The sequence below is a fragment of the Myotis davidii genome, unplaced genomic scaffold (assembly GCF_000327345.1).
Source record: "Myotis davidii unplaced genomic scaffold, ASM32734v1 scaffold663, whole genome shotgun sequence".
NCBI lineage: Eukaryota > Metazoa > Chordata > Mammalia > Chiroptera > Vespertilionidae > Myotis > Myotis davidii.
In genome coordinates this window covers 3,989,293-4,004,214 of record NW_006295816.1, presented here as the reverse complement: position 1 = coordinate 4,004,214, position 14,922 = coordinate 3,989,293, and the positions used below count along the sequence as shown (strand labels likewise).

The 14,922-nt window shown below is 51.4% G+C and overlaps 1 protein-coding gene and 1 long non-coding RNA gene across 2 annotated transcripts in view; one reads left to right on the top strand and one right to left on the bottom strand.

The window, feature by feature from the left end:
* Positions 1-14,922, top strand: part of CNTN4 (contactin 4) — a 332,854-nt gene that overhangs the window by 272,200 nt on the left and 45,732 nt on the right. The window contains exons 9-11 of the mRNA XM_015568361.1: positions 3,902-4,038; positions 5,750-5,879; positions 9,954-10,104. Of these exons, the coding sequence (XP_015423847.1) occupies positions 3,902-4,038; positions 5,750-5,879; positions 9,954-10,104 (418 nt within the window). The remainder of the gene's footprint in view (positions 1-3,901; positions 4,039-5,749; positions 5,880-9,953; positions 10,105-14,922) is intronic.
* LOC107184209 lies at positions 4,906-9,614 on the bottom strand. Its single transcript, XR_001515030.1, has 3 exons — positions 9,605-9,614; positions 5,736-5,740; positions 4,906-4,980 (listed from the first exon to the last, which is right to left on the bottom strand). It is a non-coding gene; the product is annotated as an uncharacterized LOC107184209 (long non-coding RNA).

Below are 14,922 nucleotides of genomic sequence, written 5' to 3'. Positions count from 1 at the left end.
CGGCTGAAGTGTTGGGGCGATGCTGCTGTGAACACATCACACAGGGGCTGTTTTCCCGCCCACTATCAGCTGTAAGCCTGACGCCGGAAACGTCATTCCTCCTCCCAGTTTATTTGTCACGCTCTTGTAAAGCTCTACGCTTTTGGGTTTTGATTTGGGGCTCGTGTCAATCCTTGGTCATTCGTCCTCCTTGGTGGCAATTTCATGAACATGGGGGAACACACGTGGTCCTGGTGTCGTCCTGATCGGAGTGGAGAGCTCTCACCCCGGACACACCTTATGTGCGGCTGCGCCTGTCCCACTCAGGCCTCCGCTCCGACCCGGCTGTTAATGAATGTAGAACCTCCCGCACGTGGTCGTCAATGGAGCCCACATGGAACCCTGTCAGTGTATCTGTTTGGGGTCCAGAAAAGCATTTCGCTCGGTGGGGCACCCTGCCAAACAGGAACACGCCTGAGCCCATCTGTCCGGGGTGTTGGAAATGAATGTATAGATCGGCTATTATGCAAGAATGGTTCAGGGTGGGGAGCTATTTTCCTGCCAAGGGCCATGTGGATATTTATAACAGTGCTAGAGGCCCAATGTACAATGTCATGCAAGAATAGGCCTCCGTCCCCTGGCTGTCGGCACCGGCTTCCCTCTGGCACCCGGGACCCGGGCAGTGATCTGCCCACAGAAAAGAAGCCCAGGCCGGGTGAAGATTTGGGAAGCGCCTGCCTATAGGTGCTCAACTGAAACCAAGTTCCTATCTTTGGGCTCAAAAACCCGCAACCAGTGACCGTCTGACGCACGTTCGCCAGGCCTCGGGAGTTGATTCCTGTTCTCCACGGTGTGAGCAGCAAGGGGACGTGATCTGCAGGGCTGCGGGCCAGCTCCGTCATGCGAGTGTGAACGCGCCCTCCCATCTGCCCTTCCCGTTAGTTTTTTTTAAAATAGTTTTTAGTGTTGTTATGTTTTGGGGTTTTTTTAATATAATTTTTTATTGATTTCAAAAAGGAAGGAGAGGGAGAGAGAGAGAGAAACATCCATGAAGAGAGAGAATTACTCATTGATCGGCTGCCTCCTGCACGCCCCACACTGGGGATCCAGCCCACAACCTGGGCATGTGCACTGACCGGGAATCAAACCATGACCTCCTGGTTCATAGGTCGACGCTCCACCACTGAGCGATGCCAGCCGGGCTCATTTTTTAATTTCTAAGTTCTACGGCTCATGCTGGCATTTGTTTCCATTAAAAACTCCTGGTTTGGAGGATCAGGGAGCCAAACAGCCCTGGGGATTGTTCGGCCACCAAGTTCGTGTAACATTCATCGTCAATAGAACTGGGTGTCAGATGCGAAACTCGCACGATTCCAGCGGCTGGAACCCAAACGCAAGCATCGATGTAGGTCCTTCCTGGCCGTGATTGAACCAAAGATGGAAATGAAGGGATTGAGCATCCGTCCCGGAGACGAACAGTGTCAGGGGGTCAAGTTCAACACAACCGTGAACCTTATATTTGAAGGTGTCGCTTGAGATCAAGACCTCAGATGTTTTAGAGGAGAGATTCTTCCACTTCACACCTAGAAAGGGCATGCATCGCCCAAAGCAGCGATCGTCAACCAGTGGCCCGTGAGGTCCAAAAGATTGGTGATCACTGGCCCAAAGCATGGTTCTGTTCTCGTGGGTGGGTGTGTTGAATTCTATGTGATATGTGGGATCTACCTCCATTGCCCAGAATTCAGACTCTACCTTCCTTCTGAAATAATAGTGCTGAGCCATCCAGCTCAGGCCTTCCTCAGAGATGGTGTTCAGGCCTGGAGTTCTAGAACAGTCCAGCCCATCAGGGATAAACACCATGGGCCCACGTGCATCATAAAAAAGGGAAGCAAGCCATGCTTTCTGCCAGGCTCTGAAATGGACTCTTTGTTATCCATGGACTTGGAACTGGGTGACCTGAAGGCATAAGAGAGAAAGAGGAAAGATTTCCATCAGCCCAGAACTTTAGCTCCAAAAACTCCCCGCAGAGATGTGACTCATCCACTGTGAGCGGCGGTGGCAGCCGGGTGGGCCTTTGCCCCGTCACGCTGCACTCGGTGTGTTAAAAGGAAGATTATCTCATTCTTTGCCGCTTATGTAAGATGCTGTTTCATTCCCCATCTCCCCGGGCCCGTGTCCAGACATGCCCTTCTAAAAGAAAATGTTTATATCATTGCAAATTGGGCTTCTGTGAGTTAATTTCACTTCCAAATCAAAGAAGTGCCTGAGGATGTCTTACAAAGGCTGACTTGATGCTTGGCTTCCCCTGGGCCTGCATGGATAACCACTGAGCACTCCTGCCACGCCCCTTGACCTCCGTGACTGTGGAGAGGGGCTACAGTGTTTGGACAGGTTCAAACCTCAGACTAATAAGAGGACACCGTCCTCTTGTGGCAAAGCCACGTGCCGGTCCCAGTTTGGAGGGCAAAGCCCTCCCAGATAATTATAGCCAAAGGCTATGGTTGTGAGCTTGACATTATGGTCTGAACCAGTGGTCCCATGTGGCTGAGTGATGTGGGCTGTGGGAGGTGCAGCAAGGAAACAAAGCTTGATCAGGTGCATGTCAGTGAGTAGATTCGAAACCCGCGAGAACATTGTAAACATCTTGACCACGCCCTTACATTGCCTCCTGGAATCCGGCTATAAAATAAAGAACTCAGCTTGCAGGCCTGGGTGCTGTCTCTCCATCCAAGAGCAGCGTCCCACCTAGCCCCGGCTTTATTCTCTTGTCTGTCTTCTTTAATCCTTCACCGCCCCCCTCAGGTTCACCCACGGCCGTGCTGAGTGCAGCACACGTGACCCTACTGGAGAGGGCTGTCTTCTTTAATCCTTCACCGCCCCCCTCAGGGGGGCACACGTGACCCTACTGGAGAGGATGGGGCCAGCCCTCTGTGGGTTCAAGGAGTGAGAACTTTGTAAGGTCTTTGCAAAACCCTGCCTGCCCTCCCTCCAAGGCCCACTCCCCCCTCGGATGGCAAGGTTTGGCCCCCAGCGCTCTGCGGTTTTGAAGGAAAACAAGGAATGAGCCCAATTGTCCTGAAATCTCCTGTCTCTGAACGTGGTCCCCATGTTTGCTTTTTGAGCTTGGTCTTGACATTGCTTCATGAGGTACAGTTTTTCCCTCCGCGCTCTCTTTGAAAAGCCCGGCTTTGTTGTTAATAGTCCACACAGCTTTCTAGAACTTTCTCCATTGCTTTGCTTTCCTGGGCTCTGTGGGGGGTCGGCGTCCAGCAGGTGGAAGAGAAACCGGCCCACCACGGCCATCAGCCCATCAGCCACTCCACCCCCCGCTGTGCTCCCAGCAGAGCTGAGAAGGCGGCTGCTCTGGGGCTGCCTCTGCACGGCCGGCAGCAGACACGGAGCAGCGGACACGGGGCTCATCAGGGAGGAAGGTCTCGGCCCTGCGTTCAAGTCGGTGGGGTTGGTGTCATACTTTCTCTGAGAGCTGACCCTCCCGGCTTCGCCTCCCAGGCAGCACGGCTCCGTCAGCAGAGGATTGGTAAACTGTGTCTCCTCTTTGAAACCCACGAGACTGCTTCTCGGTGGCAAAGGGAGAAGGCATTCATTCAGGCCTCTGGACACCGTGCTGGTTAAGGGGCATGTCCCGTGCTCTCCTAGTTTTGTTTGTTATCAAGCAAGATACAGCCACCATGGCTCCATGGTTGAGCATCAACTTATGACCAGGAAGTCACGGCTCAATTCCTGGTCAGCCCAGGTTTCGGGCTCGATCCCCAGTCGGAGGCACCCGATCAATGTTTCCAACTCTCTATCCCTCTCCTTTCCTTTCTCTCTAAAAATCAAGAAAAAACATATTTTTTTAAAAAATTTTTTTAATAAATTGAGCAGACACTGAATGCCATCTTTGCTTTCTACACGGCTACAGCTCAACCCAATTGGATTCAAAAAATAAGCGACATCCAAGTGGCCATCGAGGACAGCGTCTCCTGGGAATGCAGAGCCAGCGGGAGGCCCCGGCCCACGTACAGGTGGCTGAAGAACGGGGAGCCGCTGTTCGCTCAGGTAAGCAAGTGGCCGGTGCCCACTGTCATGTCTAAGGTGGCCCTGTTGCTATGGAAACAGGGAAAGGATGAATCATTTCCAAAATAATATGCAACCAGTTGCCATTAACAGTGAAACATGTGCACGTGAATGCACTTGGTGAGCAGACCCTGCGGCCGGCTCATCCGCGTCTAGACTAGAGCATGGACCTCCCACGTGAACGTCCCTGGCTCTGCCATTGGAAGCCATGCAGGCGGCCTGGGGCGCGAATTTGTGTGGAGAGAGAGAGAGATCGGTGTGCGGGGCACGGTGAGTGGGCCCAGGCATCCAGATCCCCTGTCAGTGCCGTCTCGCACCCCTCTGGGGAGACTTCTGCACAGCGGGGTGCAGTGGGATCACTGGGCAGATGCCCCCTCTGCCTCTGGCATGCAGAAAGGGCAAAGAACACAAGCTCAGCACCTCTCAGGCCACATGGAGCAAACTCTGCAGGTGATGGCGGCTCGAGGCTCCGGCCTGCAGGCCTGGGAGCAGGCGGTGGGAACAGGGAGCTCAGGTGTACAAATTCCTCTCTGGAGACAATAATTTTAGAGCTAAGGCTTGGGGTGTAGATACCCCCACACACCTACTGCCACCCAGTGTCACAGGCAGCCAGTGAGCCACCTGGCTTAGTACGACTCTTAGGTATATGGTTACCTCTAGCTGCAGGGGATTCTGGAAATTGTAGTCCATAGCCAGAAAGAGGGGCGGACAGCACTGGGCCACCCCACCCCCGGCCCTGGGACAGGAGCTGCAATAGCCCCCGTGTGCCCGCAGGTCAGGGCTCAGAGAAGTCGTAACAGCCACAAAACTGCTACTTGAGGGAAAAGCCAAACAAACCAAAATAACGCCTTTTAACACGTTAAGCGCCAAGCCTGTTTTGTCTTCCTTTCCGTTTAGCCCGCGATATCCGATTTCACCGATATGCTGGCGGCCAGAGACAGACGCGGTCCAGTATAGTGTCAGTCACTGGTGACTGACATAGCGCTTAACATGTTAAGAACAAGCCAGCAAACAAGTATTCCAAATCATATGCAAAAAAACATTTTTTAGAAAGGTAACTGACCTAAGAGTCCAACAAAGAAATAGGAATGTCTCCGTATAATGCTCAAAGAGATAAATGAAGGAATCATGTACATAATAAATAAGATATTTTGAAAACATAAGCAGACAGCCTAGTTGGCGTGGCTCAGTAGTTGAGTGTCAACCTATGAACCAGGAGTTCAGGTTTTGATTCCCAGTCAGGGCACATGCCTGGGTAGTGGGCTTGATCCCCAGTAGGGGATGTGCAGGAGGCAGCCAATCGGTGATTCTCTCTCATCATTGATGTTTCTGTCCCTCTATCCCTCTCCCTTCCCCTCTGAAATCAATAAAAATGTATTTTGAAAATGCATTTCAAACGTTAAGTGTATATATTCGGCAGACATATTTATCTGAATGGGTTCGCTCTTAAGTCAGTGAGGACTCCAGAGGGGCCTACCATTTACACCCCGTCTTCTGGTTGATGTATGTGCTGTTGGTTCACCCTCTGACTTGCCCCACAGCTAGCTGCCAGATAAATACATCAAGTTATGAAAATTGCTTGGATGGTGGCTATTTTCTTCCCATTCAGGCCCTTTGATGTCACATGTAGCCAAACAGCCTCAGGGTCCTTGCTATCGAAGGTCACCGTCCATCTCCACCTTGCCTTCCACAGGACAGGGTTCACATCGAGCAAGGCTCACTCAACATCACCGGGGTGAGCCTGGCGGACGCTGGCATGTACCAGTGTGTTGCCGAGAACAGACACGGGGCCGTCTTCTCCAGCGCCGAGCTGAGCGTCATAGGTGAGTCCTCACGCGGGGCAGGAAAAATAAAGGAAAATCAGCCAAGTCACTAAGCGAACCGGGGCTCTGCCCAACAAAATGTTCCGTGCAAGACGGGGGGCAAGGAGGCTTGAGATAGACGATGGTGCTGGAGGAACAAGAACACGTTCTACAAACTCCCAGAGGAGCCCTCGCTGGTTTGGCTCAGTGGATAGAGCATCAGCTTGTAGACTGAAGGGTCCTGGGTTCGATTCTAGTCAGGGCACATGCCCAAGTTGTGGGCTCGAGCCCCAGTAGGAGGCGTGCAGGAGGCAGCTGATCAATGATTCTCTCTTATCGTTGATGTTTCTATCTCTCTCTCCCTCTCTTTTCCTCTCTGAAATCAATAAAAATATTTTTTTTTAAATTATTGTATATGGAGGTGGGCGGGACCACCAGGGCTCTCTCCAGAGACAGGGGCTGAGCTAGGCCAAGATACTTGGTCGCGTGGTCCTGCTGACCTGGTCATAACAGGCACCTGAATTGGACAAGGGAGGAGCTGCCCCTAATTGCAGGGGGTCCCTTTTCCCTGAGGCCCCGTGACCATGACCTGACTTTGCCAGGACCGTGCGATGGAACCCAGGTGGCTGTGCCCCGAGGGCTTTCTGTCTCCGGGTTCAGCGTCGTGGGGACTCTCCCACGGCGGGTGGAGAGGTCGGGAAGAACCTTACCCTGCGAGTTCCATCAGGGCCAATTCAAGGGAGGTACGGGCTCCAGCAATTATCTGAGCAATTTGGCTTTTATCCAGATGATTGGCTCACAAATTAGAAAAGCATTAAGGCTGAGCTCCGAGCTATTTCACAGGGACTTTCTCACGTGCTCATCTGTGTCTGCACTGGATCCCTCGGCTCCTGGAGCCAGTTTACAGAGGAATGTGATGTGCTCCGCACCCTGGGGATGCAGCTGCAACCCGGGCATGTGCCCTGACGGGGAACCGAACCGGGACCCCCTGGTTCACAGGTCAACGCTCAACCACTGAGCCACACCGGCTGGGCAGGTGCGGTCATTTTTAAATGCCAGCGAGGCTGGGTTCTGACAGGGTCCTCCTGGGACCTTCCCGTAGCGTTTATACCTCCTCTGTGACCGTCACACGGAGCAAGCAGGCTCCTTGTGCTGTTCCTTCCAGCCTCTCGGGTCCGTGTCTGGGAATCAGAACCAGTACAGGGGTCCAGGCAGGACCAAGTGTCACCCCAGGAGCTTACGGACCTCTCAGGCGCACACAGAGGGTCAGCAGCTGGTGGATGTTAGAAGCCACCCATGGCCACGCATCCAAAACTGACCTGACCATTTCGCCCGGGAGGCAGGCAGGGTTCGGTCACACTAGAAGTGACGGGAGCGGATTAAGAAAGCAGAGGGGAAAGGTTTGGATTGAGAATTCCATGTCTATTAGTACCAGACACTCAAGGCCGGCCTTGTCTCCAGGCACATGGCCTCGGGACAGTGGCCCCGCCCACAGTGTGGTGCGGATGCTTCGGAAATGGGCACCTGTGCCTTCTGCCTCCCGTGGGGCTGATATGATGCTATTTCAAATCCCATAAAAACAGAATATCGTTTTTCATACACACACACACACACATAGTTTGATTTATGTAAACTCATTTCAGAATCCAATGCAGAATTCCTCCGGAACAGATGAACAATGTCGGCCTACAGCCATGAAAATATATGTGTAGAGAGATAGAGTTTTAAGAAGGGAGTTTATTGTAACTCTATTTCGCAAAATACCCTTTTTTAAAAAACCTCTAGAGACTTAATTTTTTTTTACATTATTATGTCAACTCAGGTGTTTCCTGAGATGAGAATGAGCCCAGCCGGTGTGGCTCAGCGGTTGAGCACTGACTTATGAACCAGGAGGTCATTGTTCGATTCCCAGTCAGAGCACAGACCAGGTTTCGGGCTGGGTCCCCAGTAGGGGGCATGCAGGAGGCAGCTGATCCACAATTCTCTCTCATCATGATGTTTCTCTATCTCTCTCCCTCTCCCTTCCTCTCTGAAGTCAATAAAAAAATATATATATTTTAAAAAGGATGAGAATGAGTCTTTGCCACAAGAACCTTTCTGTGCTGCAAGTGAGCTCACTGGGTGCGGGCGTTTCTCACCCGTCTCCCTCGCCGCAGCACCCAGCACAGAGCCCGTCACTCACCCACACCGCTGGCCACGCAAACACCCGACCATGGTCCTGCTCACCCCACACCCTGCTCTGGCTCAGCTTGGCCGGGCTTGCGGGATCTCCCCTCTAGTCTTCCTGCAGTTTGCACGTCCTTCAGCTTAGCCATCTCGATCCTTCCTTCTCCACCCTTCCATCAAGCTGTCTGCACATGCATGCACACATGCACACAAGCTCTGCATTTATCTGTTAGGAATGTAACTTGTCTTGTTCCTCATGCTAATACATTTACTAAGATGGCTATTGATTTGGTTAGTGTTCTTGGTACATGAGTATCGATAGGTCGGCCCTGACCCTCTCTTTCCTAACCTGCATGTTTTTAGGCTGTGGCTGCGATCATACCAGGAATGCGTTTACCTCATTACAGCAGGAGCGTCTGTGTTCACACTCCTTGTTAGCTGCACCTCCGAGTCAGGGACGCCCTCGTGCGTCCGAGGTGCACAGACCGAGACCCCGGCTGCCTGCTGATCCATGTCCTTCATTTCTCCTTCGCATCGTAAAACCAGACCCTGTGTCCACAACATCCCCGTGACAAAGGGACCTTCCGGCAGCATTTCCTTCTGGGAAATTACGGAAGATTTTTTTTCTTCACAACAAGCACACTTCATAAGGATTTAAGTTGCTTCCCCTGGAACGTGTTTATTTTTTTAAATAAATTAGCATATGGTTGGACATGTCAGACATGGACACCCATTCTCCCCCACACACACACAGGCTCACTCCCGGTGGGTGGTAGTTAGTATTTCCACCTCATGCTCAGACTAATCTCCAGTCACATCGGGTCCCTGCAGGGGCAGGGCTTGGAGATGGGTTAGGATTAAGCTTCTGGGAGACGAATCCCTGCTCGCCACGGGCCCTAGGACATGCGCGTGCACTTAACGCGGAAGCAAAGGAGGCTTTTCAGAAGGGCGTCCTTTCTCTCCCTTCCACGAGGACACAGATACGCATATTTTGTTTTAGACAAGAAATGATTCTTTCATGTTCTGTCCACACACCCGAGACCTGGCGTGGCAGGAGTGAGTTTCTTAGACACGGGCGGTGGGCATGGAACAGCGCTTTCTGAGCGGGAGTCACAGTTCCCCCTCCCCCGCCCCCCAGAGGCAGCCTCGCATTGGGCAGGCGTGGTGGGGGCTGGACAAAGCCCTGGTGTCTAAGGGGCAGCTCACAGCGGGGGTGACGCAGGCCTTTCCGCTTGTTCTCCAGTGAGACGCGCGCAGAGCCTGGGCCAGAGCAGGGGCAGCCGCGGAACCCGAGGGGACGCTCCCACCTGCACAGTCAGAGAAATGCCTCGTGCATCGCCTCCTCTCTCTCCAGGGTGTGTGTGTGTTAAATGCCAGGAGCTGGCGACCCGATAAATGAGCTATGTCCTCCGTGTCCCGTCCTCACAGCCCAGCTCTGGTCCCGCAGGCTCATGCCTCCGCTCCTTTCATGGAGTCTGTCCGTCCATGTCTGTCTTGCTCTTGTCCTGCTGCCTCCTATGGCTCCAGCATCATCATCTTTTCCAAAGGGCCCGCCTCCCGTGATGCGCCTGAAGTCGGACAGCATCAGTGTTGTCATTTCTGCCTCCAGCGAGGGGTCAGGCTTCCCTGGCTCTAGGACCCACTAGTTCCTGTTTCCCTGAACATGGAATTTTGTTAAAGAGCCCTCACCCGGTGGGCGTGGCTCAGTGGCTGAGCATCGACCTATGAACCAGGAGGTCACAGTTCCATTCCCAGTGAGGGCACATGCCCAGGTTGCGAGCTCGATCCCAGTAGGGGGCGTGCAGGAGGCAGCCAATCAATGATTCTCTTTCATCATTGATGTTTCTCTCTCTCTCCCTCTCCCTTCCTCTCTGAAATCAATAAAACTGTATTTTAAAAAAAAGAATTGTTTGCTATCTTCTCTTCCAGCTGCTGGCCCAGATTTTTCAAGAGCCCTCTTAAAAAGGGTAACTCTTGTCAAAGTGGGCGGCGACGTCGTCATTGAGTGCAAGCCCAAAGCGTCTCCAAAACCCATCTACACCTGGAAGAAAGGACGGGCCGTGCTGAGAGAAAGTGAGAGGTACTGTCTTGACATGTTTTAATACTTGATTGGCCTGTAGTCATGTTTTGGTCCCTTCTCAGTGGTTCTAGAAGGGGCCACTCACTGTCTGGTGTTCATAGACTGAGTGATGATCAGAGAACTGAAGCTTGGGGAGAGGGAGGTCTTTATCATCTTTGATGTCAACAGTGTACGCCCTGGCCGATGTGCTCAGTGGTTAGAGTGTCGGCCCGCACACCGAGGGGTCACGGGTTCCCTTCCCGATCAAGGGCACGCACTTGGGTTGCAGGTTCCATCCCAGCCCCAGTTGGGGTAGGTGTGGCAAGGCCACCAATGGATGTGTCTCTCTCACATCGATGTCTCTCTCACTCTCTCCCCCTCCCCTTCCTTCCTCCCTTCCTTTCTCTCTAAAAGTCAATGGAAAAAATCTCCTCGCATGAGGATAAAAAAAAAAAACAAAAGCAAAGTCTGTGAAGCTCTCCTGCATGGAGAGACAGCATGCGAGGTCCAGAGACGAGCAGCCCAGATTCTCTCTCCTAATTTTAGCCTAAATGCTCTTTTGGTAGAATTCCCCACCTTTCTCCACCCTTCTTCCTTTTGCATGAACGAATCAATGCAGTTCTTCTTTGCTACAACCCCCCCTCAAATATTTGGCCGCGGCTGTTATGTCTCCCGTCAGCCGCTCCTTTTCTGAAGGTAGTATCTCTGATCCCGGAACACATTCTACAGACGACGTGGTTTGATTATTTTAATCACAACGTTTTGAAACAACAGGGTTTTAACTGATTTCTGAACTCTTCGCCTGTGTGATTTTTATACTTGAACTACATTTAGAATGCATGTCGTGTATACATCATAAATATATATATATGTATGTATGTATATGTATATGTGTATATATATATTGTTTGGGGTTTTAGGTCAGATGTCAGTTACCCATGTCAGCAAATGGCAGGCATCTCTAAGACGTTTCCTTAGCCGTTATTCCTATAAAATGTACCTCCCCTTTCTGAAATCTACTCGGTCTGTTGGAGATGGTGATTATGCAAGTGTTACCCATAAGATAACACTTACCAGCTGTATCCATAATGGTTTTAATTGATGCTAAAGGTCAGGGACTCAAGAATGCAATGGGGAAGCCTGTAAAACGTTGAGTGCATCTACCCTTTACCCCTGGGCACCTTTGGATTTGCATATGCAAATTAGATCATTGCGCTGGCGATGTTGTCCTTATTAATGATTTTGCAGACATACCTGATACGGTGTATTCACACACATTTTAAGTTCATAATATACATCCCTTTCTGGCTTCTGTTATGTCAAGGAAACAGTATAGAATGGATCCCTAAAGATTGGCATGGCGTTCACGTTTGGAGCCCAAACAGCCCGTGTTGCTTGACTCTGTTGGTTGGAGCATCGTCCTGTACAGCAAAAGGCTGTGGTGTGGGTTCGATTCCTGGTGAGGGACACATTCGGGAGGCAACCGATTGATGTTTCTCTCTCTCCTTTTCCTCTGTCTCTAAAAATCAACAAAAGCATATCCTCAGGTGAGGAATAAAAACATAAAACTTGGAGCCCATGGTGAAACTGGAGAGCAGTTTCTTATTTGGCAGCCTAACCATTCATTTCCTTCCTATTTCACGTCTGTGTTTCCTGAAAGGTCGTGTCAGATCACTGTTACTAGTTATGTATTTACTCTGATGCCTAGTAAAACATACTCCGTAATTGAAATATAACTAATAGGTAGTGCTTAGAATAAGACTAGATTTTTAAAGTCTTAATTAATCAATGATATAAAGAAAAAAAGCATGGTCCAGTGGGCATGGCTCAGTGGTTGCTTGTCCACCTATGAACCAGGAGGGCACATGCGAGGGTTGTGGGCTCCGCCCCCTGTACGGGGTGTGCAGGAGGCAGCTGATCAACGAAAGCATGTCCCACTTTTTCACTCGTGTTTCATTGGTCCAAACAAGTCACATGGTTTTGCCGAAGATCAACCCAGCAGGGAAATACAATCTCACCATTTGCCTAGAAGAAAAGACAGGAGCTAACATTTTGAACAGTAACCGTGAGTGCTGCCTCCGCTTAACCTAACCATCGCTACGAGTCCATTCAGTGGCCTTTGGGGAAATGGTGTATCAATACGGAGGAATCTATTTGATAAGTGGATTTCATTGATTGTTCCGACCACGTGACGTCCCTCTCTCTCTCTGCTGTCTCCCCCGAGTGGCGTTTTTTCTCCTCCTGATTGGATTAATAGGCTCAGACATTGCCTCGTCGTTTGTATCTCTGGCACGAAAGACACATGTCAACCCAGGAAAGCGCCCGTCGCTGCTCCAGTCTCGCTGTTTACCACCTGACGCTGCAGTTCCCCAGCAGGACCCAGAGCACCAGCATTGATGCCCATCCTCCCCACCGTGGGGCGCCGTGTTCCCAGGGCACTGCCCTGTCCCCACCCCACCCCCTCCCCGACCCCTGGCCGGGCTGTCAGAGAATATGGAGCAGACACCTTGATGCTGGTCCTGTGAATGACTCCAGGGCTGGCACATGTCACAGAGAGGCGCATATGGGGCTCTCTTCCTCTCACTGTTTAAGAGAAGCTAGAAATCTGGACTTTCATTTGAACAACTTTAATTTTTAAATGTCAGCAACTAAGTGTTGTGTGTTGCTGTATGCACACTATGGACCACACCCCCCCGGACCAAGGACGTGCCTGGTTTTAACGTCTGAGAAAGACAAGCTCAATCGCACGTCTTGTGATTCCTGGGAAGGGTGAGAAACGGGAGAGATTTTACCGTTATTTCCTCATTGGCAGAGAAGAAATTCTGTTTTTCTCATTTTTACTCTGAGAAAGGAGACCCCTAATTAAGTAGGTGAGTGAGCAAAAGCAGTCCTCCATAGCATTCGTGCTTGGAAAAGCTTAAAATCCCTGTTTTAGGAAAAAATGGAAATTGTTAGACCAACACAAAAGGCAACATTCTTTGACGGCGTGGTGTTAGTTATAGTTTCTAGTTTACTGACTTGTTAGCCCACATTCTCTCTGAAATGTTAAGAATTTTAAGACTCAAGAGGCAAGTCTTTAACATTTGACTTAAAAAAAAGTATTACTCTCTTAAGCACAAAATACTGGTATAAACAGAGTTTCGGTAAAACAGAACCTTCTGACCCCTAAAATCTGTATTTTGAAAGACTTGGACAAATGCTGCTCTTAAGTGATATTTAATTTCAATTTTCACTAACCAACTGCTCACCAATGAGTTTACAAGAAATTAAGATACAACATTGCCATAGTTAATAAGGTTTTATCTTATCTAAGCATAGGTGATATTGTGTTTATCTTGGTGTACGTACATTCAGAAATACTAGTTTAATGTTCACGTGGGAACTATTTTTAAAATATATTTTTTATGTTGGGTTTTTCAACCCTTTAGAAATTGAAATCATATTCACACTGGCCTTATCTATTTAAGCCAAAGATCTAAATCAGGGGTGGGGAACGTCCGGCCCACTGGCCATATAAGGCCTGAGAAGTCACGTGGCCTGGCCCTGCCAAGGCATGGGGGGTGGAGGAGGAAGGGAGTGAAACCTTTGACCAATACAGCAGGCTGATTTCTAAGTGGGTAATTTTGTGTGGCCCATGAATGATGACATAAGTATCCACGTGGCCCTGGGCAGATGACAGGTGCCCCACCCGACTCTGAAAGAACATTGATGCAAAAATCCTCAACAAAATATTAGCAAATTGAATCCAAAAAAGTGTGGAGAGAATTCTACACTACAACCAAGTGGGGGTCACCCCAGGGAGTCACCCCAGGGGCAGGGAGGTCCGGGGAGGAGCAAGCACCGGGTGCTCCCCAGCCAAACAGCTGAGGAAGGCGCTGGGTCGGGAACCTCGAACCGGGCACTCCAGGCCGCGGGGACAGTGTCCAGGCCCGGCGAGGTATCCACAGCATCTCCCAGGCGGAAGTCCACGCCCATGCTCGCCTGATCCCCACAGTACAATCAGATGGAGTCTAACATGTGAGAACATTCCACTCAAACAGGCGTAACGTTCGGTGTCTCCTCCACAGGCACTGGGGTCTGATTCCGCAGTGAAATCAGACCGTGGCTGTAATTTGCCTGGCGTCCCAGAGGCCTTGGGAGGGGGTGACATCCGTGTAGTACAAGGAGGAAAATCCCAGCGCAGGGCTGCCCGAGCTTGCGGGCGTTCCAGGCTGACAGCCGGGCTGGGGGCGCTGTCTGCCAGGCGGAGCCCCGTGAGCGCAGCCAGCAGGAGAGTGACGGCTTTGGGCGCTGGGCTTCTGGCCTGGACTCCTGTCCTGTCTGTGCTCCTGGGAACCTGCGCTCAGATCCCCTCAGCCCTGCAGTCTCTCTTTAGGAATTGTGCCCTGGGAGCAGTGCCGTTATTGCAATCATTAGAAGCCGTTCCTCTCCATAATAATGGGAAGCCTGCCTCAGAGGCCAAACAGCCTGCAGGCACCGGCATCCTGCTCAGCTGGAACCTGGCCCTACGTCCGGGGAGCGCTGTCCATTTCATTGTGCGCGTGCTCGCCGGGACACAGAGGCAGCCGCCCTGGGCTCCACATCAGCCCCGGAGCCCCCCCACTCCACCCCGACCTCCGTCCGTCGCCTGTCCCAGAGCCCTGGGTCAGAGGGATGGCTTCAAGGCCCCCGCAGGGCAGGTGCAGCAGGGCTCAGGGAGGTCTGTGTCTCAATGTCCGTAAGGACAGCAGACCCAGGCCTCACCGCAGCCACAGCCCGTCCTGCCTCTGCGTGGAGGGTTATGGTCGGGGCTAAGGCGCGGCCAGACTCCGGCAGGGGCGACCCACCTGTTCGCTCCTG